General features: G+C 43.7%; 2 protein-coding genes across 3 annotated transcripts in view; one reads left to right on the forward strand and one right to left on the reverse strand.

Annotated features, from left to right (window-relative positions):
- The first annotated feature begins 2,465 nt into the window (after positions 1 to 2,465).
- On the forward strand, positions 2,466 to 26,011 carry LOC110491947 (aggrecan core protein). 2 transcript variants are annotated; one of them, XM_036951010.2, is made up of 18 exons: positions 2,466 to 2,694; positions 11,771 to 11,850; positions 12,282 to 12,665; positions 15,442 to 15,616; positions 16,252 to 16,379; positions 17,686 to 17,979; positions 18,105 to 18,404; positions 18,591 to 18,765; positions 19,022 to 19,149; positions 19,443 to 19,736; positions 19,867 to 19,968; positions 20,189 to 21,340; positions 21,523 to 21,636; positions 23,654 to 23,812; positions 24,113 to 24,195; positions 24,420 to 24,564; positions 24,931 to 25,113; positions 25,418 to 26,011. In XM_036951010.2, exons 2-18 carry the CDS (start codon positions 11,778 to 11,780, stop codon positions 25,507 to 25,509), a joined length of 3,981 nt encoding a protein of 1,326 aa, XP_036806905.2. In that variant the 5' UTR covers positions 2,466 to 2,694; positions 11,771 to 11,777; the 3' UTR covers positions 25,510 to 26,011. The 2 variants fall into 2 exon arrangements, with proteins under 2 accessions (XP_036806905.2, XP_021421517.2); XM_021565842.3 differs by lacking the exon at positions 21,523 to 21,636.
- LOC110491965 (hyaluronan and proteoglycan link protein 3) overlaps positions 22,828 to 27,290 on the reverse strand; it is a 28,597-nt gene continuing 24,134 nt past the window's right edge. Inside the window, exon 4 of the mRNA XM_090202664.1 lies at positions 22,828 to 23,004. Coding sequence (XP_090058790.1) covers positions 22,955 to 23,004 — 50 coding nt within the window. The 3' untranslated portion in view covers positions 22,828 to 22,954. The remainder of the gene's footprint in view (positions 23,005 to 27,290) is intronic.

Consider the following 27,290-nt stretch of genomic DNA (forward strand, 5'->3'; position numbering starts at 1 on the left):
CCTGTGTCCCAAACAAGAATACTTAATTGTCCAGAGAGTGTGTTTCAGTTCTCTTACTCCACAAAACATAGTCACTTGTAAGTGTATAGGTCTGACATGATTGTGTGTAATAACATTATTAGCAGAGCATAACATGTCTATGGTTTGAGTGGTATTAATGATTATTAATAGAGAACAAAATGGAGGCCCACGATTATGGAGAATGTCCCCTTAATGAGGCATGCACACAGTAATGTTGAATTCTTTGACTGGAAACAGGCATTCAGTGTGCCCAAACTGAGGTATTTATTGGGTAATTCATTTAGAATAACATTGTGCCACATTCTTTCTGGTCATTTACAGTTACAGTTACAGTTAACCCATATGACCCGGACAAAAACTATTTCAGTTTCCTGTTCTTGGCAATGAATCACAGTTCAGCAAGTTGTTACTTTGCACATACTCAGCCGTCTGAATGCAGTGTAGGGACTGACAGCCATAACTCGCTCTTTAACACTGGAAAGAATCCAACCTAATTGGTTTGTCAAATGACTGAGGGCAAATGGTGGGGAATTCCATGCTCCAAGCAGGTTCATTGGGATGAGTCTTATTCCGAGGCAGAACGGAACCATTTCCACTAGATGGGTCAGCTGCCTAGTTAAAAATGGTCTGTATTGTAAAAATTCCTGATTTAAGGTTTCGGCATTAGGGTTAGCAGTAATGATAACGGTTAGGGTAAAAACACGATTGTATGGCTTTGTGGCCGTGCCAGCTAGTGACCGTCCCATAGAAATTCCTCCAGGGCAAGATTCATGACGAAAAACGCTAACCGTCTCCTCCAATGGCATGCGGATACATCCGATAGTAGTAGACTTTGCTGATACATCATTCAGTGTTTGTTAGGAAAGGGCTGCCACCATGCCACCTGATGTTTTGGTGGCCCTTTTTGTATTTACTGTACCATTTTGTTTCCAGCGAGTGGCTTTGTACCGTATGATGGAAATATCTCGACAAAATGTAAGCCTTCCTCACCTTGAATCTTCGGCACATATGTTCGCTCACAGTAAATCAGTCTCGTGGTACAGACCAGGGGTACTCAGCTCTTAACCTACGAGGTCCGGAGCCTGCTGGTTCTGTTCTGCCTGACAATGAATTGCACACACCTGGTGTCCCAGGTCTAAATCAGTCCCCGATTAGAAGAGAACGACGGAAAAAAAAGTAGTGGAACTGGCTTCAAGGTCCAGAACTGAGTTTGAGGGGTGTAAACAATACTAGGCTGTAGAACGTTCACACAAGAAAACTGAAAGTGCCTGGATGACCTCTACTGAACACTATGTACTGATTCAGGGATGTGTGATGCACCACAGGGATGTCCAGCAAGAACAGAGCCAAAGGACGACAGGGCAAAGGATGTTTGTTGTCACCACACAACACACTCTGGTTCACTTTTGGGTACTTATCCATTCATGTGTGGTTTCTTGGAGGAAAGCGAAATGGAAATGGGGTTAACCATGCAAAATTACACACAAGGCAATTAGGCCTATGCTTTATTGCGCACTACTGCATAATGAGTTTAGCTAAATACAGTAAATCATGTACTCAATTGCACACTACAAAGATTCACATGCATGAAGCTAAACATTATTGTAGTGCCTGAATCACATCAATGAACATGGATGGCTAAATAGTAGGCAGGCCCAGGTAGAGCCAGAAGCTAGCGTTAGCCACGTCAAGTATGCTGTAAGGCTAGGATAATGCACTGGCCTATGTCAGAGAAAGGCACATATACAACATCCAATTTCCCAAGCCCCTGTGTGTGTGTGCGTGTGCGTGTGCGTGCGTGTGTGTGTGTGTGTGTGTGTGTGTGTGTGTGTGTGTGTGTGTGTGTGTGTGTGTGTGCGTGCGTGCGTGTGTGTGTAACAGACAGTGTTGAGAAGACCCCAAACTCTCACTCGCCCCAAACACTTCCAAAATGCTGCGTCAAAACTAGCTTAGATAGTTGCTTGGCCTCAGTACAAACAGTCAGCTCATATTACGAAAGATTGTGGATCCTTTTGCATCTACTTAGCCTTTTGTCTTTTCTGTCATGTAGTGAAAGTCCACAAACCTGAATGTGAATGTTTGAATTGTTATACTCTCCAAAGGGATGCACTCATATTGTAAAGGGTTAACTGGAAATGTCCCAGGTTTACTGATACTGTATAATAAAAGGTTCTATCATATTATTGTAATATTATTGCAAGGACAGTCCAACACATCAAAACAATATATGTTCATTCTGAGTTATGCTTTCCCCCCCAAAATTTTTTATTTTAGCAATACTTCTAATCCTCTGAACAGGAGGTAGAAAAATATTATGGATTTAGTTTTATCAGCCTCATGCCAATTTCACCTTTATTGTGAACACAGCCTATCATATAGCAAACATTCACTAGTACTGTAGAGTAGTGTGGTTCCGTGGTACTGCTTTGGTTTTCAAATCCTCCGACTGTTTGCATGACCTCACACTATTGGCAAGACGATTCAACACTACCTCTCTACTACAGCTCTCTCTTTGTCTCTCTCTCTCTCTCTCTCTCTCTCTCTCTCTCTCACTGCTAAACTTGGTACTCCGTTTGAATAAAGCTTCCTTCAACTCACAGCACATCAGGGAGCAGCACACAGTCAGAACACATAAGGATTTGGCTCACAGGTTAGAGTCACGACACATCAACGGTACGTTACTACAGGGGTGCGTTATACAGTACCAATCCAGTCAGGGACAAGAATACTGCGCTAAAATATATCCTTTTCAAGAGGCAAAATTTGGCCTCTTGACAACTTGACGTTTATCCTTGGCTTGGAGGACAGTGGCAAGGTAAAGTTTTGTTTTCAGTATCATCGGTACTGGGCAGCATCCAGTGCTGCTAGTAAGAGGGGATGAGCGTGCTGGACCGAATAAAATGTACCTTGACCTCAGTAACAACTAGAAAATATAGATAAAGGCATTTTGCTTTCATGTTTTAAAGCTTTTAGAGAGTAAAAAAAACTAAAACAACATGCAAATCGTTTTTTTAAGCTGATAAGCTGTTTAATAAAAATGTGTACATGGCTTATCAGAATTCAGACGTTTTCCTGCAGCTCCATCTATCTCTTAACGTGGAACTGCAGTGAAATTCTGAGATTCTTGTCACACTCAAACTTTTACATGCTATGTTGTTTTTTACTTTTGCTTAATGTGCTTTGTTGTGCTGACTTGATTGTCCCTGACAGTCAGTGTCAGAGCCACTGGTGAAATTTGACTTCTTTGGATTAATTATGTGCAAACGAAACAATATATTCTGTATTTTTTCAGTGTATACATGGATAAAACTGAGGGGGCACATGTTGTGGGCATGGCATGACAATTTTTTATTTGATTTATTTTACCTTCGTTTAACTAGGCAAGTCAGTTAAGAACTGGCTACTATACCATTTGGGGATAGAAGAGGGGTGGGCTATTCCAGTCCTCGGGGGCCTGATTGGTGTCACACTCTTTCTCCATCCTAGCAAACACAGCTGATTAATCAAATTGCATTCTAAACTGAAGATCGTGATTAGGTGATTATTGGAGTCAGGTGTGTTAGCTGGGGCTGGGGCAAAACTGTGACACCAATCAGGCCCACGAGGACTGGAATTGCCCACCCCTGGGTTAGAGGGTAACTGTACGGCTGAACTCCCTTTCCTAACCATTTCTGACAGAGGCAGAAGGCAGCCAGATTTTGATTTGTTCGAGTAATACTATACATTCAACGAAGGATTTGGATCTTTCTTTGAGAGGATGTGTCCCAAAGATGTCTGTCTGATTAGAATATTTTTTGCTTTTATTGAAAATGTATAGGATGAACTGAATTGTTAGTTGCAGTTTTCAGCATGTATTGCATGTATCAGCTAAGGCTGTTACAGTTTTCAGCTGTTGGAAGTCTTAGAATACACTGGCCGTAGTTTGAGCAGATTTAGAATGCACTGTGCCGTAGTTTGAGCAGATTTAGAATGCACTGTGCCGTAGTTTGAGCAGATTTAGAATGCACTGTGCCGTAGTTTGAGCAGATTTAGAATGCACTGTGCCGTAGTTTGAGCAGATTTAGAATGCACTGTGCCGTAGTTTGAACAGATTTAGAATGCACTGTGCCGTAGTTTGAGCAGATTTAGAATGCACTGTGCCGTAGTTTGAACAGATTTAGAATGCACTGTGCCGTAGTTTGAGCAGATTTAGAATGCACTTTGCCGTAGTTTGAGCAGATTTAGAATGCACTGTGCCGTAGTTTGAGCAGATTTAGAATGCACTTTGCCGTAGTTTGAACAGATTTAGAATGCACTGTGCCGTAGTTTGAGCAGATTTAGAATGCACTGTGCCGTAGTTTGAACAGATTTAGAATGCACTGTGCCGTAGTTTGAGCAGATTTAGAATGCACTGTGCCGTAGTTTGAGCAGATTTAGAATGCACTGTGCCGTAGTTTGAACAGATTTAGAATGCACTGTGCCGTAGTTTGAGCAGATTTAGAATGCACTGTGCCGTAGTTTGAACAGATTTAGAATGCACTTTGCCGTAGTTTGAGCAGATTTAGAATGCACTGTGCCGTAGTTTGAGCAGATTTAGAATGCACTGTGCCGTAGTTTGAACAGATTTAGAATGCACTGTGCCGTAGTTTGAACAGATTTAGAATGTACTGTGCCCTAGTTTTAACAGATTTAGAATGCACTGTGCCATAGTAGCACTCACGTCTGTAGCCATGAAGTGCTTTGAAAGGCTGGTCATGGCTCACCTCAACACCATCATCCCAGAAACCCTAGACCCACTTCAATTTGCATACCGCCCCAACAGATCCACAGATGATGCAATCTCTATTGCACTCCACACTGCCCTTTCCCACCTGGACAAAAGGAACACCTATGTGAGAATGCTATTCATTGACTACAGCTTGAGCTTGACTACAGTTCAACACCATAGTGCCCTCAAAGCTCATCACTAAGCTAAGGACCCTGGGACTAAACACCTCCCTCTGCAATTGGATCCTGGACTTCCTGATGGGGAAACTCCCCCAGGTGGTAAGGGTAGGTAACAACACATCCGCCACACTGATGCTCAACACGGGGGCCCCTCAGGGGTGCGTGCTCAGTCCCCTCCTGTACTCCCTGTTCACTCATGACTGCATGGCCAGGCACGACTCCAACACCATCATCAATTTTCCGATGACACAACAGTGGTAGGCCTGATCATCGACGAGACAGCCTATAGGGAGGAGGTCAGAGACCAGGCCGTGTGGTGCTAGGATAACAACCTCTCCCTCAACGTGATCAAGACAAAGGAGATGATTGTGGACTACAGGAAAAGAAGGACCGAGCACGCCCCCATTCTCATTGGCGGGTCTGTAGTGGAGTAGGTTAAGAGCTTCAAGTTCCTTGGTGTCCACATCCCCAACAAACTATCATGGTCCAAACATACCAAGATAGTCATAAAGAAGGCACAATAAAGCCTTTTCCCCCTCAGGAGACTGAAAAGATTTGGCATGGGTCCTCAGATCCTCAAAAAGTTCTACAGCTGCACCATCAAGAGCATCCTGACTGGTTGCATCACTGCCTGGTATGGCAATTGCCCGGCCTCCGACCGCAAGGCTCTACAGAGGGTAGTGCGTACGGGCCAGTACATCACTGGGGCCAAACCTCCTGTCATCCAGGACCTCTATACCAGTCAGAGGAAGGCCGTAAAACAAAAGTTCCCGCCACCCTAGTCATAAACTGTTCTCTCTGCTACTGCATGGCAAGCGGTACCGGCGCAACAAGTCTAGGTTCAAAAGGCTTCTTAACAGCTTCTACCCCCAAGCCATAAGACTCCTGAACAGCTAATCAAATGGCTATCTAGACTATTTGCATTGCCCCCCCCTCTTTTACGCTGCTGCTACTCTCTGTTTATTACCTATGCATAGTCACTTTAACTCTACCTACATGTATATATTACCTCAATTACCTCGACTAACCGGTGCTCCCACACATTGACACATTGACTGTATTGCTGGTTAAGGGCTTGTAAGTAAGCGTTTCACTGGAAGGTATTCGGCTCTGGTGACATATAACATTTGATTGATTTGATAACAGTTTAGGAACGCACTGTGCCGTAGTTTGAACAGTTTTAATCAATAAATACAGTAGTTTGGTTATGAGAATTTCTACAGAAAGGGAAAAGATCAGGACAACTATGGACAGTCTCTTTATCCCCGCCATAAATACAAATTCGTAAAAGTAGTGCTTTTTTTAAGACACGGCATGAATGATCAATTGTTCCTAACCATGAAGTCAGAAAATATATGCTACTATCTAATGTTTAGTGTGGGCGTGTGTGTGACACGCATGTGCATGTGTGTGTTTGCTCATGCACGAGTGCATGTGTGTATTTGCAAATGCATGTATATACCTATGTGCCCATCTGTGTGTATACGGTACATGCACACCTATGTACTGTACACATCCACTTACATACAGTATCTGCATTGGGTGTGTGTGTCCAACTCATGAGTTGAAATTCCAATTGAATTTGAGTTTGAGCGGGAGGAAGTAGAATTTAATTCAGTGCAATTTAAAGAAAATTCCACTCAAGTCATAGAACATGAGGTTTCATTGATTCTGATAGGTCACACTTCCAGATACCAAAGAATATATCACTTTCTCTGGAAACAATGTTCATATACTCTTTTAACCGTAGTGCTTAGAATAGCCAAATATATTCATAGATCTATATATTCATTTGTTTGGCTTCTTTTTGAAGGCCTCGGGGTAAACGTCAGGGTTAAACTAAGGCATTCTGGGAAATGTTGTATTTTCCCCATTTTGAATTTGTAAAAAGTGATGAAATATAATAACTTAGAATATTCACATACATGTTTTGTTTTCCTTGATCATTCATTTTAAGAGTTTGTCCTGAAAATCAATTGTTTCAACAATATTTTTTATACAGGTCTATGATGGGCAATGGGCATGTTCCCCAGCCCCCTGCTCCCTTAACCCTCTGAGGGCCTCTGTTGTCAATGTCCACTCTGTTATGGCGCCTGTGGTCTCCAGAGACCCAGGCGGGTTTAAGGGCCTCCTCAGGAATACAGCCCCCACAGACCTGTGTTTATCTTGGCTTCCAACACCCTCCCAGGGCCCTGCATTCATCCAAACTCACAGGGCTCCACCACGGCAGGAACAGACCAGGGCCTTATTGGCCTCCACCTCAATGGGGAACGGAACATACCACACTGGCTGAATGGACATACTGTAGAAGGGGTAGAAGACCTATACGGCTGCCGCTCCAGACTTGGCTGGCTTACAATGGGAGTGTAGATCGTGAAGGTTGGAGGATGGCAAGGTTTTAATTCATGCCTTGAAAGAGCATGTGGATTTATTGGCTACCTGTAGAGTTATATAGTAGTATGCTACAGTAAACCCAGGGATACGGTTTTGGTTGGCCATTCTGTGTGTTTATATATGGCAACTGTGTTAGGGAGCAGCTAGTTCTTCAGGGAGGGATTTTCATCAAATCCATTCTGGAAAAGCCTCCCTTTTGTGAACTTAGCGTTATGGTCAACGTTGCCTTAGCTACTAGTTGTGTGGTACATGCATTCAAAGCAACGTTTAGAACTACATCTAGCTCAGTTGGAATGCTGGGATCAAATCATTGGATTATTCGAACACTTCATAAAGTCCGTCTTTATCAGGCCGACAAAGCCCTTCTCCTTCTAGATTTTCAAAGAAGGTTCTAAATATATTGAAGATTTTGAGAGTTCCAGAAAAAGTCGCTGTCCTAACTAAGGGCTGGATTCAAAGTAATATCACGGAAGATCCACGTTAGATCCACGTGTAAAGGTGATTTCCGATTGAGCCGACGAATGCAGTCTCCGCGAACGTGGGAACATTGCCTTTAACCGTCCATCGAGCTATAACGCGTGTCTTCCACAAGGGTAAATTCATTTGAATTCAATTTTTTTTTTAACAGCACCCCTTTTGACTTGAATGAAACGTTTCATGCCTATTTTTCCATTGTAGAAGTGCTCAGAGAGTGACTTTTTAGACCTGAATGCCAAAACATTCAAAAGATGAAGGTGCTCAAATTTGAACTGTTTTGCATGCCGCACCACACGATGAAACATCGATGTCTTCAACACTGGAAAAGACAAATGGTTGAGATTGATCTAATTTATAAACTTACCAACCGGGTTGCCAAACTGTTTTAGAAATTCCAGATTTGTTTTGTTGTTGTTGAAATTTCCTTTTTTTTTTCTTCTTTAATGTCAATGATCTAAAATGATCTAAAACACATCTTTTGTAGCTTAGACCCTATTTTACATCATCTAAGGTTTTTGTGTTTTTCCCACCATCAGTTGAGACACAATATGCTCTTGAATACAGAGTGGGGTGTCATGTTTTGGCTGATAAATGTACTAAAATGGGAATAGAATTAAAACGTCAACTTCCGAATGGTACCACAAAGATGGTTGGAGGTCCACACATCAGAGAATGTTAACATGAATGGTAATATCAGTTGTTTTAAATTATACTGTCAATCTTCCACCGGAAAGCTTTTGAAATCATAGAAACATAGATCATAGATTACACGCGACAATTTGAGTTGACATTCGACGGTGGGTGGACCGGCCGCCATCTTCGTGGTAGTAATTAGAAGTTCAAATGTAAGTTCAATTTGAATTTTAAAGGAGTACCAGCTAAATTGCAGTGGTCTGAAGGGATAGGTCCATTCTATGAATTATATTTCTATCATTGAAAGGACACCAACCCTGCATTCAAGAGAATGTTGCGTCTCAACCGATGGCGGGAACAACACAACCTCAGCTGATGTAAAGTAGGGTCTAAGCTACAACATACAGTATGCAAATATGACAAAAAATCTGAGTTTACAGGTTTTTAGATCATTTACATTAAAGTTTTTAATTTAAAAAAAAATAAATTATGAAATAGTTTGACAGCTCTGTATGCTTTTTAATGATATCAAACTCAACCGTTTATCTTTTCCAGTAATGAAGGCACGGATGTCTCATGGTATGGTGGGGTGTGCTAAAATTTGGTCAACTTTGAGCACCTCTATCTCCTAAATGTTTTGGCATTCAGTTCCAAGTCCCTTTCTGAATACTTCTTCAATGGGCAAACATGTACTGTATGGAATGTTTTGTTTAAATGAAAAGTGATGCAATCAAAAAGTGATTGAATTCAAATGGATTTACCTGCCATACTTATGCAATACAGATTGAATCCAGCCCTAAGAGGAGTTATGAAGAATATAGCTAATGTTATGATTTAGCTGGAGGTTCTACAGTTGTGAGGTGATCTGCAATTTCATGTGCATGTGCCATTTAGTGTTTCCTCCCAAATATAACTGAGCTGATCCACCCAGTTAGATCTCTGACAGCAAATTGTGGAGCTATATTTCCTGAGTGTGTGGAACTTAGAGAATGTTGGAGCTCTATTTCCTGAGTGTGTGGAACTTAGAGAATGTTGGAGCTGTATTTCCTGAGATTGTGAAACTTAGAGAATGCAGGCCTGCTCTCACACACGTGTGTGAACTTGTCTAGGCGTGTTACCCAAGCCTCTGTTTGTGTGTGTGTGTGTGTGAGAGAGTGCGTGAGTGAGTGAACTTTTCTAGGATGTGACCCCAGTGTGGATTTATGTTTGTGTGTACATGACTGTGTGTGAGCAGTCAATCCTTCTTGTGATACACTTGGGTGGAATGACTTTTGAACTTTGAACTTGGGAGACTGACTTTACTAGCCTCTGAATTCCTCTGGCCTCCCTCTGTAGTCTTTAATTTACCTCAGGGTAGTGTTCATTAGGGCAGGTAATATATTTTTTAAACATTGCAAAGAAATATAAAAATTATTGATGATTGGACAAGTCCCGGTAGTCCCTCCATATTTCAGTCCGTGTTCTTTCGTTTGATGCCTAATGAACTCAACCCAGGACTGAGATGAAGAAGGACAGATATGATGTAATCTCCTTGTAGGATAGAGTCCATCTGTGTCTGGATGTTGGAATGAGTCTAGTTTGTAATCTATCAAAGGGTTGCTGGACTGCACGGGCCCCCTCAAAATGTAACCCGATGAAGGTACTGTAAGGCTGTGGTGGAAAGCAGAGAAGAAATAAACCTGGGTCACAGTGGCTCACTCTCTCCAAGAGCTATTCAAGACTAGGAAACCATTGGTAACACTTGGCAACTATTGGTAACACTTCGCAACCATTGGTAACACTTTAGGTTTTTACCGTACTCGAATGCAGGTATGGATCTGGGCCTTGAGAGTTCTGGTCTTGACGCCATCTCTGCCTACTGTGAGCTACAGCACACAGTCGTTCCATAACCTCTAAATGCCTATCTGATATCTACAGCCTTTGACTTGCCCTTTCTGTCACCCAAACTGATCAAAATGATTGTTTTGTGTCGTGTGCTGAAGGAGATGAGAAAGTATGGGTACAATCCTAAGCTAAATGGCATAACAGACTCAGGAGCTCAGGAGTTAATATGTCTATAGTTTCCACTCTCATCCCTCACGTTTTGGGGAAGGTTGTCCTCTACCTTATTTACCCCCCTGAACATAGAAGAGCAGGATCACACCCAGTGACCCATTAGGCCACCAGGCATCCCAGCTGAAGTGACCAGTAACATCCCTGCCCATGTGGAATACCCATGCTTTTTATCCACCATCAAGGCAGCTTTTATTCTCACACACACACACACACACACACACACACACACACACACACACACACACACACACACACACACACACACACACACACACACACACACACACACACACACACACACACACACACACACACACACACACACACACACACACACACACACACACACACACACACACACACACACACACACACACTAGCCAGAAAGGAAGTGACTGGAGGCAGATAGACTACTATACACTGAAAGGGCCAGTATCTAAGAACCGCTGGAAAACTGCCCTGACTGAGTATTTCATTTCTTCCTGTAAAAAAAAGCACACATTGAATCATGTTTTTTCCTATAAGCTACTGTATAAAGACTTCCCATGCTGTATACATTTGAAAATCTATTTTTTACACTGAGAATATATCCCGTGCCAGGGACAGAGGGGTTTTATTCATTGATGAACATGTGAGTGGTATTTGAGAATAGGGGAAGTGATTTTTGACATGATGTTTCCACTGGTAATGCACAGTACAACCAGCCCGTGCTGATATATAGTAGCAGTTAGCCTGTGTGAATACGATGCCACTAAGGAGAAAAGTAGCTGTGTTGTACTGAAGAATACATGTAAATAAACTATCTGGTAAAACCTTTCACACCAGACAAGTTTGAATCATTTAAACAGATGTTGCCTGGCGAAAGTCAACCCAACACAGGACACAAAATACATGTGGGAATGTATATTCTGTTGAAGCTTAAATGTAAAATAGAATCAGGTAAGAGGGAAATCACTGCAAGGTCACCGTAAAGTAAAGTTCGGTCCCAATCACAATCATCTAGTGGATATAAACGAGTACAGCCCTGTGCTTCTACCACCTGGCTAAACAGAGAACAGCAACCGTTTGTGTAAGCAACCGTAATGAGGCTTTTTACACACCATTGGAACCCATAAAAAAAATGTGAGGCCGTTGTGTCGTTTTACAGTCAGCCTGGTCAACCAAAACGAGAGCTCAGTCTAGTTGACCAGGCTAAATGACAGTACCTCACCAAATCTGACAAGACAGCCATTTTTTTCACTGACAGTTTTTTCTTCCATTACAGGTAAACCATGATCTCCTTGCTCCTACTGTGTGTGTCTCTGCCCTTCGTCACCTCAACAATATCATTTGAAGACCCTAGCGGTATGTGTTATATTGCATCACTATTGTTCACCGGCCCTATTCAAATACTATGGAAAAAGCATTGTTCCTTCCTCCTTTCCTTGAAGTAATCCCTGATCCAACATGAATAGGTGTATGCAAGCTTTCCACTCCTCTGCTTTCATCCAATCAAATCCAATCAACATTAAGGAAGGACATAGGGAAGGATGCATTGCGTTCAAATAGGGAAGAACGCAGTTCTAGCTATTCAAACAGGGCCTGTTATATACTGTATGTGTATCCCACTGCTGAAACCAAATACAAAAGCAAAAGTGTTTTATAGTCTCTTAGGATAGGGTTTGGAATAATGCAGGCAGGTGACATGAATTTAATCCACTTTACTGTAGGGCAACATCTTCCCTACATGATCTACTAATATAACGTAAAAATCAATCTCATACTATCCTCCCAAGATCTCGACAGTACCTTGAGTGTCAGCATCCCCATGGACGTGCCACTGCGCCCTCTGATGGGCACGAAGGTGGTGGTGCCCTGCTACTTCCACGACAACCCAATCAACCACCCGGGCACGCCCACTGTCGACCCCCTGTCCCACCGCATCAAGTGGACATACATCACCAAGGGCAAGGCCACCCTCATCCTGGTGGCGTCGGAGGGCAAAGTTCACGTGGAGACGGAGTACCTAGACCGGGTCACCATGGCCAACTACCCGCTGGTGCCCACCGACATCACCTTGGAGATCACGGAGCTGCGCTCCAAGGACTCAGGCACCTATCGCTGTGAGGTCATGCACGGCATCGAGGAAAACCATGACTCGGTGGACATCCAGGTTCAAGGTATGACTTGGAGTGTAACTACAGGCTCTGAATGCATTTTGTTGTTATGAACTCAAGCTATTAGGGATACGACAACATCCGGTGAAATTTGAGGGCACGCAATTCAAATAAATAATTGTAATATTAACAATTCATGAACAAACAAGTATCTTATATAATTTAAAAGCTTAAATTCTTGTTAATCTAACTGCGTTATCTGATTTACAATAGGCTTTACGGCGAAAGCATACCATGCGATTGTCTGAGGATGGCGACCAACATCAACATATTTTTCAACCAGCACAGGCTTCATAAAATCACAAATAGCAATTAAATAAGTCACTTACTTTTGAAGATCTTCCTCTGTTTGCAATCCCAAGGGACCCAGCTACAACATTAATGGTCGTTTTCTTAGATAAAATCCTTCTTTATATCCCAAAAAGTCTGTTTAGTTGGTGCCATCGATTTCAGTAATCCACTCGATCAACATGCAGACAAAGGAGTCCAAAAAGCTACCACTAAACTTCTTCCAAACAAGTTAAACAATGTTTCTAATCAATCCTCAGGTATTCTAAAATGTAAATAAACTATAATATTTCACACGGAAAGTAGTATGTTCAATAGGAAAGCAAAATTAGTAAGCGCACGCCCTCTCCCTCGCGCGCCGAAAGAGTGATATTGTTCCGGTGCTCTCCTCACCAAAACTCAAAATTCTTGCTTGTTTTTCAAAAAACAAGCCTGAAACCTTGACTAAAGACTGTTGACATCTAGTGGAAGCTATAGGAATTGCAATCTGGGAGACGGAATTACATAGGAACAATAATAGCCTGGGACCTAAAAGATTTCCGGTTGGTTTTTCTTCGGATTGTTGCCTGCCATGTCAATTCTGTTATAGTCTCAGACATCATTTTAACCATTTTAGAAACTTCAAAGTTTTTCTATCTAATGCTACCAATTATATGCATATCCTGGCTTCTGGGCCTAAGTAACAGGCAGTTTACTTTGGGCACGTCAGTCAGGCGGAAATTCAGGAAACTAGACCCTATCCAGAACAAGATTTATTTTAAATAAAATATCATTAGATTGTCTTTTATTCTGGTTCAGATGTACTCTGCATTGTGTTGGGGGGTTCTCACACACATTAAGATTAACATGGACATCTCACTCCAAAATCAAAGTTTGACAAAGGAAAGTGCCAAATAAAATCAGTCAATTATTTGGTTATTATTCGAGATTGAGGAATATAGCTGAATCCAGTGGCATGGGACATGCGCAGCGGAACCCCTCGACAACATTCCGCTGAAAAGGCAGCGCGCGAAATTCAAAAATATGTTTTAGAAACATGTAACTTTCACACATTAACAAGTCCAATACTACAAATGAAAGATAAACATCTTGTTAATCTACCCATCGTGTCCGATTTTAAAAATGCTTTACAGCTAAAGCACAACATATGATGATGTTAGGTCACAGCCAAGTTGAAAAAACATAGCCATTTTTCCAGCCAAAGATAGGAGTCACAAAAAGCAGAAATATAGATACAATTAATCACTAACCTTTGATGATCTTCATCAGATGACACTCATAGGACATCATGTTACACAATACATGTATGTTTTGTTCGATAATGTGCATATTTATATCCCAAAATCTCAGTTTACATTGGCGCCTTACGTGGAGTAATGTTTTGATTCCAAAACATCCAATGATTTTGCAGAAATACTCATAATAAACATTGCTAAAAGATACAAGTATTATTCACATAATTAAAGATAGACTTCTCCTTAATGCAACTGCTGTGTCAGATTTTTTTTAAACTTTACGGAAAAAGCAGAATTTGAGAACGGAGCTCAGAACCCATTACAGCCAGAGAAATATCCGCCATTTTGGAATCAACAAAGTTAGAAACAACACCATAAATATTCACTTACCTTTGATGATCTTCTTCAGAAGGCACTCCCAGGAATCCCAGTTCGACAATAAATCACTAATTTGTTCCATAAAGTTCCATAATTTATGTCCAAATAGCCACTTGTTGTTAGCGTGTTCAGCCCAGTAATCCATCTTCATGAGGCACAGGCACTTCATCCAGACAAAAACTCAAAAAGTTCCATTACAGTCCTTTAGAAACATGTCAAACGATGCATGGAATCAATCTTTAGGGTGTTTTTAACATAAAACATCAATAATGTTCCAACCGGAGAATTCCTTTGTCTTCAGAAAAGCACTGGAATGAGAGGTAACTGTCGGGCGCGTGCGTCATGAGACCAAGGCTCTCTGCCAGACCACTGACTCAAAGAGGTCTCATGAGCCCCTCCTTTATAGTAGAATCCTCAAACCAGTTTCTAAAGACGGTTGACATCTAGTGGAAGCCCTAGGAAGTGCAGCTTCATCCATATCTCATTGTGTATTCGGTAGGCCATGCTTTGAAAAACTACAAACCTGAGATGTCCCACTTCCTGGTTGGATTTTTCTCAGGTTTTCGCCTGCCATATGAGTTCTGTTATACTCACAGACATTATTCAAACAGTTTTAGAAACTTCAGAGTGCATATATTAGCATCTGGGACAGAGTAGGAGGCAGTTCACTCTGGGCACGCTATTCATCCAAAAGTGAAAATACTGCCCCCTATCCCAAAAAGGTGAAGAACTTTTGAGTTTTGAACATTATATTATATTTTTGGAGTGAAATTTCCCTTCAATAGCACCTCTTCCTCATATATACACTAGCCTACCCTCTGAAATTGTATAGTAATCAATAATAATACAGTGGGGGTCATTTGTTCTCTCCTCTCCAGGTGTTGTGTTCCACTACCGAGCCATCTCTACACGCTACACTCTGAACTTTGAGAGGGCCAAGGCTGCCTGTATCCAGAACAGTGCCACCATCGCCACTCCAGCCCAGCTACAGGCTGCCTTTGACGATGGCTTCCACCAATGTGACGCCGGTTGGCTATCTGACCAAACAGTCAGGTAATTCTGACATACTAAACTGTGAACCGTTATCTGTCATGACTGTTTTAGGTAAGCCAGTGTGCACTATTGTCAGTCATACTTCTTTTAGGTTAGCCATCTTTGATGTTTTCATGAGGATATACTGTAGAAATGAACTAACCTGAAGGGTTTTGTGAGGATGTGAAATGTTGTTCTAGACGAGGGATACTCAAGTACTATTTGAGAAGGTCCGGTCACACAAATTTCCTAGGTGGCAAAAGTCCGGATGGATATTGTCATTTTTTGGCGTAGTAACAACCCCCACCTCGCAACTCATGCGACCCCAAACAGTTCACACCCCTTTTGTTGGCGGAGACAACATTTGACAGTTTTAAAGCTAATTTCCTGCAATTCTACACATTTTGCATGGGGCATTTTTTTCTGTTTTGAAGCTCATTTACTGCAATTCTACTATCCCCGTGTTTATCCGGTTTCGGTTAGTCCTGTTCCGGACCGCAGTCTGCCAGTTGAGTATGGGGGTTCTAAACCATGGTTTGGAATGAAGCAACGTTATAACCGTTTGGGATTTTTAAAATATATATAATTTCAGACTAATTGATGTGTCATGTGTATACACATTTTTTTTCTTTGCCATGTCACGTGATCTACTCAAGGTACCCCATCCATGAGCCTCGTGAGGGTTGCTTTGGAGACAAGGATGAGTTCCCGGGCGTGCGAACCTACGGCGTGAGAGAGGTCAACGAGACCTACGACGTGTACTGCTTCGCACAGAAGATGTCAGGTACTCAACAACAAATTGTATAGTTTGTCATAGTTATCATGGTCATTATGCAAGCTGTTTTGTATTGCATGTAGATAGGCATCTAAGTTAAATGATTTATAGCATATAAATAGGGGCATGATCATTTGAAGTCAAAGTATTATGCAAAGCATAAAATGAGCTACACCCAGCCAGCAACAAACGTTCCCACAACTTTAGAGAATGTACCCGTGATGTGTGAAGAATGTTTCCAAAAGACCCTTCCTTTCAGGTGAAACAGAACTTACCCAGAACATGCTTACAATGTTCTCAGAACTTAAGATAATAATGTTCTAGACATGTTTCATGGGAACATTGCAAGAACATTAATGTATCCAGTTTTCTGAGGGTTAGAAGTATTTTCAACGAATGTCCCCCCCAAACAATACAAAGAAAATGGTTACCGAGTTCTCAGAACACAAGATATTAATGTTCTAGACACGTTTCATGGGAACATTTCTGTGTATCAGTTGTCAAGCCGTCACCTGATGGTCCCAAAGAAACATTCCCTCCCCCAAAATAGTTCATTACCCATCACAACTTATTACTGTTGCCAATCCAATCAAGGCCTTGATTGATGAGCCCTGATTGTTGAGCCACTGATCAATTCATAGCTCTTTATATGTTGACAAGCTTAGGCATACTCACACACAGTGCATTTGACATACAGTGTTTTAACTTGAATATTCAATCAGAGCCCTGATTGTCTTGGCAACAGTAACAAGGCATTTTTTGGGGGGGGGGGGTTGGGGTGTCTAGAACGTGTCTAGAACATTTATATCGTATATTCTGAGACCTGGCAACCATGTTCTGTGCACGTTTGGAGGGGCGTTAATGTAATATTCCATTAACCCTCAGAAAACTGGAAACTGAATGTTCTTGCAACGTCCCATAAAACTTGTCTAGAAGATGAATATTGTATGTTCTGAGAACATGGTAACCACACTCTGGGTATATTCTGTTTGACATTATATACCCAGACAACAAAACACGCTAAAAAGGTTCTCAAAAGGTTTTTGCTAGAATATATATAATGTTTCCATGATTAACGGAAAACTGGACACTCAAACATTAGGGGAACATTACAGGTAACATTGCAAAAATGTTCTCTCTCCCTGGAATTGTTAGCTGGGCATCAACTTGATGTTGATTGCTGATATACTTGCCATACAAAGCTACCCAACTAGCTAGCCTAATATATTATATTAGCTTGAGAAGTAAGAAGCAGAAATCATGACTGCCTGCCTCTGTTTCTCACTCTTTGCTTTCCCCTCTACATCATCCCCAGGCAGAGTGTTCTACTCCATGTCCGTGGAGAAGTTCGCCTTTTACCAGGCAATGGACCAGTGTGCCAAACTAGGGGCCAAGCTGGCCACCACAGGGCAGCTGCACCTGGCCTGGAAGGCTGGCATGGACGTGTGCAACGCGGGCTGGCTGGCAGATAGAAGCGTCCGCTACCCTATCAACATTGCCAGGCCGCAGTGCGGTGGAGGACTACTTGGAGTGAGGACCGTGTACCTGTTCCCTAACCAGACAGGCTACCCCTACCCAGACTCCCGCTACGACGCTATCTGCTACCAAGGTAAGTGTAAAAAAAAGTGTTGAAGATGTAATTGTGAATTTCATTTGGGTGTCTTATAGCCAGAGTGATTTCTAGTAACACAGTGTGACTTTAACTTTTCGTGCTGCCAATGGTCTATTTCACAGAAGAAGACGGCGAAGTCAAGACGACCCCGTTCCCAGAGGTGGCCACCATCACAGCTGGCCCCATGGTTTACCTGGGGCGTACCACCGCCCCTGAGGCTGAGGCACAAGGGGAGGTTCTGACCCAAGCCCCCCTGGACACCACCAGCATGGAACTGCCCTTACCCATCCTCCCCAGTGTGAATGACACGTATGCCAAGGTCACCCCGGTCGTGGGGGAAGAGATCATCAGCAGGGTGACAGCTAAACCTAATGTGGCCGCCGAGTTCCCTCGTGACAATGACACTGCCATGTCTCCTACAGGTTAGCAGATTGTGCTGGTCAACGTCAGGGTGGAAATTGTTTAGATTTTGCCATTTTCATTTTCAAGCGTAATAACACAAATTCTGTGTTTGGATCTGTTTGTCTCTTCCCTCCCCTATCTCCCTTCTTTCTCTCTACCTCCCTCTCTTCCTACTCCTCCCTCCCTCCTTCCATCCCTCAATATAGGTGTAGTGTTCCACTACCGTGCTGGCTCCAGTCGCTATGCCCTGTCCTTCGTGGAGGCCCAGTTGGCCTGTAAGAGTGTGGGTGCGGTCATCGCCAGCTCTCAGCAGCTCCAGGCAGCCTATGAGGCAGGGCTCCACCACTGTGATGCAGGCTGGCTCAGGGACCAGAGCGTCAGGTGAGATAGATAGGTTACATTTCAGTAGTCCAGTAGCCTTCTCAGTAGGTTTGCACAATTCTGGTTTTACAGAAATCACTTCCCTGCATATTTCCTCATGATTGCAGAAATTCTCTGATTGAAATAACGGAAAAACTAAATTTGACTTTCTAGTCTCTTTTCCTAAAGAGGACCCTAGTAGAACTGCTTCGTTAACCGTCAACCATGACCTTAACCCTTACCTGCATAGTGACAGTTTGCGCTCTCCTGTGGTCAGGTACCCCATCCTGTCTCCCAGAGATAAGTGCTCAGGGAACCTGGAGCATCTCCCAGGGGTGAGGTCCTACGGTCTGAGACCCGCTACCGAGCGATACGATGTCTACTGCTATGTGGACCGCCTCAAGGGTCAGTGACATGGTGCATGGACCCTATTCTTCTTCTTCTCCTTCATCTTCTTCTTCTTCAGAGCTTAGCTTCAGATGTTGAGAGATTTCTTCTTCTTCTTCTACATTTAAAATACCCAAATGCGGTGACCCAAACTTGATGATTTTGCATGACATTCACAGGACAGCATAGGCTGCATTGATATTTTGGGGACAGCATGCGGCACAAAATGCGGGACTGTCCCACACGGGACTGTCCCGACATGTGGTCGCCCTAGTAAAACCACCTGCTCTCTCTTCTCCCTCATCTCTCAGGGGAGCTGTTCTACACCAGCGACTATGACAGCTTCTCCTACGAGGAGGCCGTGGCCCACTGTCAGAAGCTCAACACCACGCTAGCCACCACAGGGCAGCTCTATGCCGCCTGGAGACAGGGCTTTGACAAGTGCCGTCCAGGCTGGCTGCAGGACCGGAGCATCCGCTACCCCATCCACAACCCCAGGCCCCACTGTGGAGGAGGCAAGGCTGGGGTACACACCATCTACGCCTTCCCCAACCAGACGGGACACCCTGACCAGCACTCCAGATACGACGCATACTGCTTCAGAGGTATGTATGAGTTTGGATATGTTCAGAGTCATCAATATGGTGGCTGTTAAATCTCAAACTGTTTAAGCCCAAATACAGCCACTGTTAAAAGCATGAAACTGATATTGTGTTCGTTTTCTTTATTTTGTAGCTGAACCTACGATTATTCACACTGAAACCAGACTCAACGTTACTGTAGTTGTCGAGGAAGAAATGATCAACATGACAACCAGAACGGACCAATTGACTCCTGGTAACATATATTAAGTGGTCAACAAGTATTTCTGTATCACCTCTAGTATTTCCTGTACATTTATCCTGCCGACCATGCCAAACGTAACAGTAGAGTGAAAGAGAATTACATACTAGTATGTTTACCTCTGTTAAAATCTAAATGCACAAGCTGTTTTCTAGTCAAAGTGAATTAATACTACATGTTCTTTTACCTTTGTTCTCTCTCTGTGGTTTTTCAGTGAGCCCCATTGTACCACCTGTATCTGTGGATGTGTCCGGTTCAGGCTTAGCTGAGCATTCTACCAGTGGTAGTGGCAGTGGAACCCCTGGTAGCGGAGATACATCTGGTGGGGCCAGTGGCGAGGGCTCCGGGTCTGGCTTCCAAGTCACATTCGAGGGCAGTGGGCACATCTTGTCAGGACAGGGCTCTAGCTCTGGAGGTCTACAGGAGGCAGTAGAGGGGAGCACCACTGTCACTTACACCGGGTCTGGGAATAGTGGCTCCGGGGTGGGGGTGGGAGAGTTCAGCGGTGGGCTACCGTCTGGTGTCCTTCCCCACTCTGGTAGTGGCAGTGGGGTATCTGGGGACCTGAGCGGTAGCGGGGACTCTGTCATCATCATGGTGGATGGAGAGATGGTGGACATCTCCAAGCAGCAGCCCACCGGACAGGAGTTTGGACAAGGAGGTGTGGATGTCAGTGGCTCCAGTGGAGTGTCCGGATCGGGTGGCTTCTTCAGCGGGGATGTGACCAGCACTTCTGGCTCCGGACTTCCCGACATATCTTTCGAGCATTCAGGTCTCATTGACCTGACCGAGAATCCCTCGGGAGAGCAGGAGGTCTCTGGCTACCAGCCCTTCGCCTCCGGTTTTCCAAGCGGTTTCCCCTCCGGTTATCCTTCCGGTTTTCACAGCGGCTCTGGATTCCCATCCAGTGGTGACGGATCCAACTCAGGCCATGAGGTCATCTTCCTGACAGAAGATGGGATGATGGAGGTGACAACACGGCGGCGTCCGGAGCAGGGTCAGGGCTACGTAGAGGTCAGTGGAGACGGCAGTAGCCAGCATGAAGGGAGCACCTCAGCCAGTGGGCTCTCCCTGGGGGAGTCAACGGTCGCAGAAGGTGTGGTGCTGCCCCCTGGGTCTACCATGACTTACCCAGAGCATATCACCTATCTGGGAAACACGGGAAGAGGGGATGACCTGGACCTGGTGGAGGAAGGCCAGGAGCTGGAGGGCCATGAGCAGAAAGGGCAGGAGCAAGAAGGACTGGAAGGGCCCATGGAGACAATCAATGTCACGGCACCATCTGCATTCTTCTCTAGCCCAACAACAGCAACCGCAGTCTCAATGGTGACCCCTGTTGTGGTGGAGGAGCCTGCTGTAGTTGACGGTAAAAAAGCTTATTTGATCATTTGGTCGTTGAAGTGCTCGACAGGCCATTGGTTATAGTAGCTACGATCAGCCATTGTTTTCTTTGCTTCATCCACCACATGCTAACAGCTGATGAACAATGCCCCCTAGTAAGCATATTGTCTAATCAACCCATTATATTCTGACCCTGCCTCTTTCTAGCTACTCGTGACCTTTGTGAGCCTAATCAGTGTGGCACAGGCACCTGTTCTGTGCAGGATGGCATTGCTTTGTGCCAATGCCCACATGGATTCACTGGAGAGGACTGCAGCACATGTCAGTGACAACACTATGTGTTACAAGATGTATTCACGTGATTACAAGCCGGCATATCTATCATAGACATTTCACTCAACATTCCCGGTGTCTCTGTTATCAATCTGTTGTTATTTTTGTGTTTACATGCAAATGAAAGTTGCCCTGTCCTGCAATGTATACCGTTACAGGCATAGGCGGTGCGTGAGTCTCAAACTATATCCTGATTATATTTTGAAAAATTGTGATATGGCTGTCTGGACCTTTCACTGACATTCACAACTCAACGATCATCTACACTTTTAAAAACAAAGGCAATGTTATTTTATTATTTTATTTAACTAGGCAAGTCAGTTAAGAACTAATTCTTATTTTCAATGACGGCCTAGGAGCAGTGGGTTTTGAAAATCCATAAAAAAATCCAAAACCAGAAATGTTTCGGCCCCTCCAGGAATGGAATTGAATAGCCCTGCTGTAGGGTTTTAAGCCTTATTTGCACATTTCACAGGGTACCCTTCGATTAAATTTGAGTTACCAGTACCACCCATGACTGTGTTTGCTAGTGACGAGAGAAATGATTGTTGCATTCATTTTGTTACAGTCTTCCCCAACTGAGAAACTAAGTGAATTTGTTGCCATTCAAATGTTATTATTCAAGACAATACATATTTCATAAGGCCTTATTTTGAGGGCCAAGTTTTAACTAAATACAGTGGCCTGAAACTCATAGTTTACAGTCCACATGAGTCCTGCAAGTCATGTTATGCTGGCTTGCAAAGTGATGCATAATTCGTATTGGCATCCAGCCAGAGTGACGAAATCTGACATTTAGAGCAAAAAAAAAAATCGCCTGCAACCTGCATTCAGAATGACTGCCAGGGTTGGGAAAACTAAGATTACCCTAAACATCTAAACTAGAACAACCATTTCAGTAACAACCAAGTGCAAGTAACATATTGGAATAGTTTAGAAAAATGTATGTTATTTCTGTATATTTTAGTAGCATAACATTAACGAATCAGTCAAAGCAACATGCAAACATTTCAACGATTTTACTGAGTTACAGTTTATATAAGGCAATCGGTCAATTGCAATAAATTAATTAGGCCCTAAACTATGGATTTCAAATTACTTGGCAGGGGCACAGCCATGGGTAGGCCAACGGGTATAGGCCCACCCACTTGGGAGCCAGGCCCAGCCAATCAAACTTAGTTTTTCCACACAAAGGGACTTTATTACAAACAGAAATACTCCTCAGTTGCATCAGCTGTCCAGGTGACTGGTCTCAGGTGATCCCGCAGGTGAAGAAGCCGGATGTGGAGGTCCTGAGCCTGCGTGGTTACACGTGGTCTGCGGTTGTGACGCAGGTTGGATGTACTGACAAATTCTCTAAAACGAGAGAGAAATTAACATTCAATTCTCTGGAAACAGCTCTGGTGGACATTCGTGCAGTCAGCATGCAAATTGCACGCTCCCTCAAAACTTCAGACATCTGTGGCATTGTGTTGTGTGACAAAACAAAACAAAACAAAACAATGGTAGCACCGCCTATGGTTACAGCTAGCCTTATGGTAGAGCCGCCTCTGGTTACAGCTAGCCTTATGGTACCGCCGCCTATGGTTACAGCTAGCCTTATGGTAGCGCCGCCTATGGTTACAGCTAGCCTTATGGTTGCGTCGCCTGTGGTTACAGCTAGCCTTATGGTAGCGCCGTCTATGGTTACAGCTAGCCTTATGGTAGCGCCGCCTATGGTTATAGCTAGCCTTATGGTAGCGCCGCCTATGGTTACAGCTAGCCTTATGGTAGCGTCGCCTGTGGTTACAGCTAGCCTTATGGTAGCGCCGCCTATGGTTACAGCTAGCCTTATGGAAGCGTCGCCTGTGGTTACAGCTAGCCTTATGGTAGCGCCGCCTGTGGTTACAGCTAGCCTTATGGTAGCGCCGCCTATGGTTACAGGGGAGGGGGATTGTATAAATGAAATAAATAGCCAACATTCTACAGTATGTGTTAATGTGTCTATCTATCGGTTTGTGTGCAGCACTGCAGGGCTGTGCCGAAGGCTGGGTGGAGTTCATGGGGAGCTGCTACATGCACTTTCTAGAGAGAGACACCTGGCCCGACGCCGAGCAGCGCTGCCAAGAGCTCAACTCCCACCTGGTCAGCATCACCTCCCAACAGGAGCAGGAGTTTGTCAACTGTGAGTATAGATATAGGATGTGTGCAAATGTGTGTGTGTGTGTGTTTGCAAGCTTGTGTTTGTAAGTACTCTTTATTGTCTTAGTTGTGAAGTGTGTGTGTGTGTGTGTGTGTGTGTGTGTGTGTGTGTGTGTGTGTGTGTGTGTGTGTGTGTGTGTGTGTGTGTGTGTGTGTGTGTGTGTGTGTGCATGCACTCGTGTGTGTGCATGCACACGTGTGTGTAATAAAAAAAAAATCACAAACATAGATCACATCTGATACACACTGTACATGACAGCTCAATGTTCTATTTTCCATATAGCTAACGCTCAGGACTATCAGTGGATTGGACTCAATGACAAGGACGTGCAGAATAAGTTCCGCTGGACAGATGGGAGTCCATTGGTGAGTTTTTTTCCCCTCTCGGCCAGTTCAGGTATCCCCTACTCTGGTCCCCTACTTTACTTTACTGTACTTTGCTTTTTAAAAAATTAGATTTGACTTTACTTTTAGTTGCGTGAATAACACTATTATTATTGATATTAATATTAAATTACCATTTGACTTCTTCACTCCATTTTATCCTCCTTTCTAATCAAATGGTCCTGTGTTGACGTCTTCGCATGCAGGAATTTGAGAACTGGAGGCCCAACCAGCCGGATAACTACTTTAACTCTGGAGAGGACTGTGTCGTGATGATCTGGCATGAGAACGGCCAGTGGAACGATGTTCCCTGCAACTACCACCTGCCCTTCACCTGCAAGAGTGAACCTGGTAGGGAGCAGGGGTTAAGTGGTTGAGGGTCAGGGGGCACAGAACATTAATTGGGTCAGCTGTCAGTGACTGAGCCAACAAGACATTCGGCCTGCTTTTTGAAAAATAGGGATGTCCGGGGGTGACTATGCACAAATAAGGATTAATAAGGTGTTAATTGAAGTGAGATGAAACTGTGAGTCTTAAAACAAATTGGTACCCCCCAAAAACATTATTGTTGTTGTTCCAGCTCGCTATTTGTAGGGCACAACGAAGAGTCAATGTGTCATTCAAACCCTGACTTTATCGACATCGCTGGAAACAAACAGACAGATCTCATGAGATCATTTCCTTCGCCAATTCCTCTGGTTTCCCCTTCCTTCCCAGTCGTGTGCCACTCCCCTCCTGAGGTGGACAACGCCAGGCCAATGGGCAGCAGAAGAGACCGCTACCCCGTCAACTCTATCGTCCTCTACCAGTGTGATGCAGGCTTCACACGGCGCCACCCGCCTGTTGCACGCTGCCTTCCCGACGGGCGGTGGGAGGAGCCACAAGTGGAGTGTATAGGACGTGAGTCTAACCTTCCTTGTTTAATCCATCGTGTCTCGTCCACTCCCATCAACTCAGATTCAAAACCTCATTAAAGTAAGTTAGGCGAGATATGAGTGTCTCGCAGCAAGTTCCACTGCTGATTTCCATTCTTTCCCTTCTAATCAAGGGCTGATTTAGAGGTGGGTGCAATTAATTATCAGGTAGAAGAGAAACCCAGCAGTTCTCCGTACCGCCAGACTCAGTTTTGAATACCCCTGCATCTTTGATGGTTATTCAGCAATGTTTTAAGGATGTCATCAACATGCGCCTCTCTCTCCCTCAGCTGGTGCCACCCCCAGCAACCGACTACATAAGAGGTCCATCAGGAGACGGTCTAAAGCAACCAACAGTCGGTCATGGCGGGAGCTTCTCTAAGCAGGACTGAAGGGACACACTAAAAGAGAACCAAATGGACCGCTCTTGTAAAGAAACATTGATATTCAATGCCATTTTGCCTGACCTAAAGAGATAAAGTTCCCAACAGGGGTGGAAATGGGGAAAAGTTACTTTGGGAACCCACCAATGAAATAATCCTTGAATTCACCTGTAGCTAATTTTTACATGTTAAAATGATTGCATTCCCTCATTTCCACCCCTGATTCCCATCACGTGTACATATACACATATAAACACCAAAGCACATTAGACATGATTTTGATAGTCAGACTGACAATGTTGATCTCTGAGTGTCACTCTGTGCCTTTGTGGGGGATATTTGGGCAGTGGTTCTCAACCTGGGGTACCAGCAACCCTGGGGGTACCTGGCCTTTCCACAGGGGGTATTTGGGAAGACTCGAATATGTATAATTGAGAGGATACTTTGTGCAGAGCGTTATGGACCTGATTTCGCCGTAATAAACGATGCCTTTCTAGTGCACGCCTTTCCTATGCACTTCTCAGTAGTTGGTACTCAGACTTACCTTATGAAGGTGCGTAATGGGGTTTGCAGATGTGGTTTCCTTACGCGCAAAGAAATATATTGGTTTGTTTCATCCGGAAAGTTGTCATATTCAATTTCAATCCATGAAAAATTGGAAGGTGGGAAAAAAAAAGTGTACAATAGGGGTTGAACAATAGTACTATAAATCTACCATAAGCATTACTAATCATCGAACTGTATGACAACGCTCCAGTCGTTATGAACCGTTCGCTGAGCTCCAGGTTTAACTTGCTAAGTGTGGTCTGAGTTCCATAATGATTCAAATAGGCTACATGTCCGAAATGATTGCACAATGTTAGACTAATGCTAGCGACACTTATCACCATTCAGAATTTTTTATGCGGGCGCCCTGTGCTGCCCCCGGCAAGATGCCGCCCCGGGCTGCCCATGTCGCCTATACCTAAATCCGCCACTACCCTCAGGAACAGCTTACACGGACGTGAAAGAGAACTAAACACTAAGGTGACAGTTGTAAACGTGGGTATTGTATGTGGGTATTACTGACCCCGAGAGCGGCTAATATTTAACATGATACATATTTTTGTATGAAACAGAAAAGCCTGGGCATATAATTAAACAATTCTAAAGTGCATACATCAACATCTGCAGGTTCAGCCATACAGAAGCCTATAAAATGTTCTCGTATGGGGACAGCCGAAGAACCCTTTTAGGTTCTAGATAGCACTTTTGGGGGGGATTTTCAGAGATCATAAGGAAAAACTATCTAAAACAATTGCAGTGTATTTACAATTCCCTTCTCCAAATTGATTGCTCATTTATAGAGCTCTTACCAATAGCTCTTATCCATTTATAAACGACCATGCATGGAGAATGCTGTTATTTATATCGAGGAAAAAAAATGAGGTACATGCTTGGAACCAGCACTCTACCTTATTCATGCTTTCCTGGCGCTTAAAGCTGAGGGAATTAAGTCAACGTCAGAATAGGGCTTATCTGTAGATCTCTACCCAGAAGGGGTCTCATGCTTAAGTTCAAGGTCAGAATACGAAAAGTGCATCAAAAAAAGGATCAAAAAAGGGAATCGGAGTCTAAGGGGTACAGTTGACAACAAAAAAAGGTTGAGAACGACTGATACAGGGGAATATGGGGGAGGTTCATCTTGTGTCAGAATCGTTTGAAAGGTTCATTAGTTTATGGTGTTCAGCCATTGGAGTCTTTTGATTGGGTGGTAGAGAGAGAATATTTGGTCCCTCGT

Source organism: Oncorhynchus mykiss, chromosome 2 (assembly GCF_057628025.1).
Source record: "Oncorhynchus mykiss isolate SJ-2025 chromosome 2, ASM5762802v1, whole genome shotgun sequence".
In the NCBI taxonomy this organism is placed as follows: domain Eukaryota; kingdom Metazoa; phylum Chordata; class Actinopteri; order Salmoniformes; family Salmonidae; genus Oncorhynchus; species Oncorhynchus mykiss.

Excerpts from the sequence above, each read along its gene's own strand:
- LOC110491947 (XM_036951010.2), top strand. The coding sequence starts at position 11,778 with ATGATCTCCTTGCTCCTACTGTGTGTGTCTCTGCCCTTCGTCACCTCA. Across the intron at positions 12,666-15,441 it reads GGTGGACATCCAGGTTCAAG|GTGTTGTGTTCCACTACCGA; the intron begins GTATGACTTGGA and ends TCTCCTCTCCAG. Across the intron at positions 24,565-24,930 it reads CACCTGCAAGAGTGAACCTG|TCGTGTGCCACTCCCCTCCT; the intron begins GTAGGGAGCAGG and ends CTTCCTTCCCAG.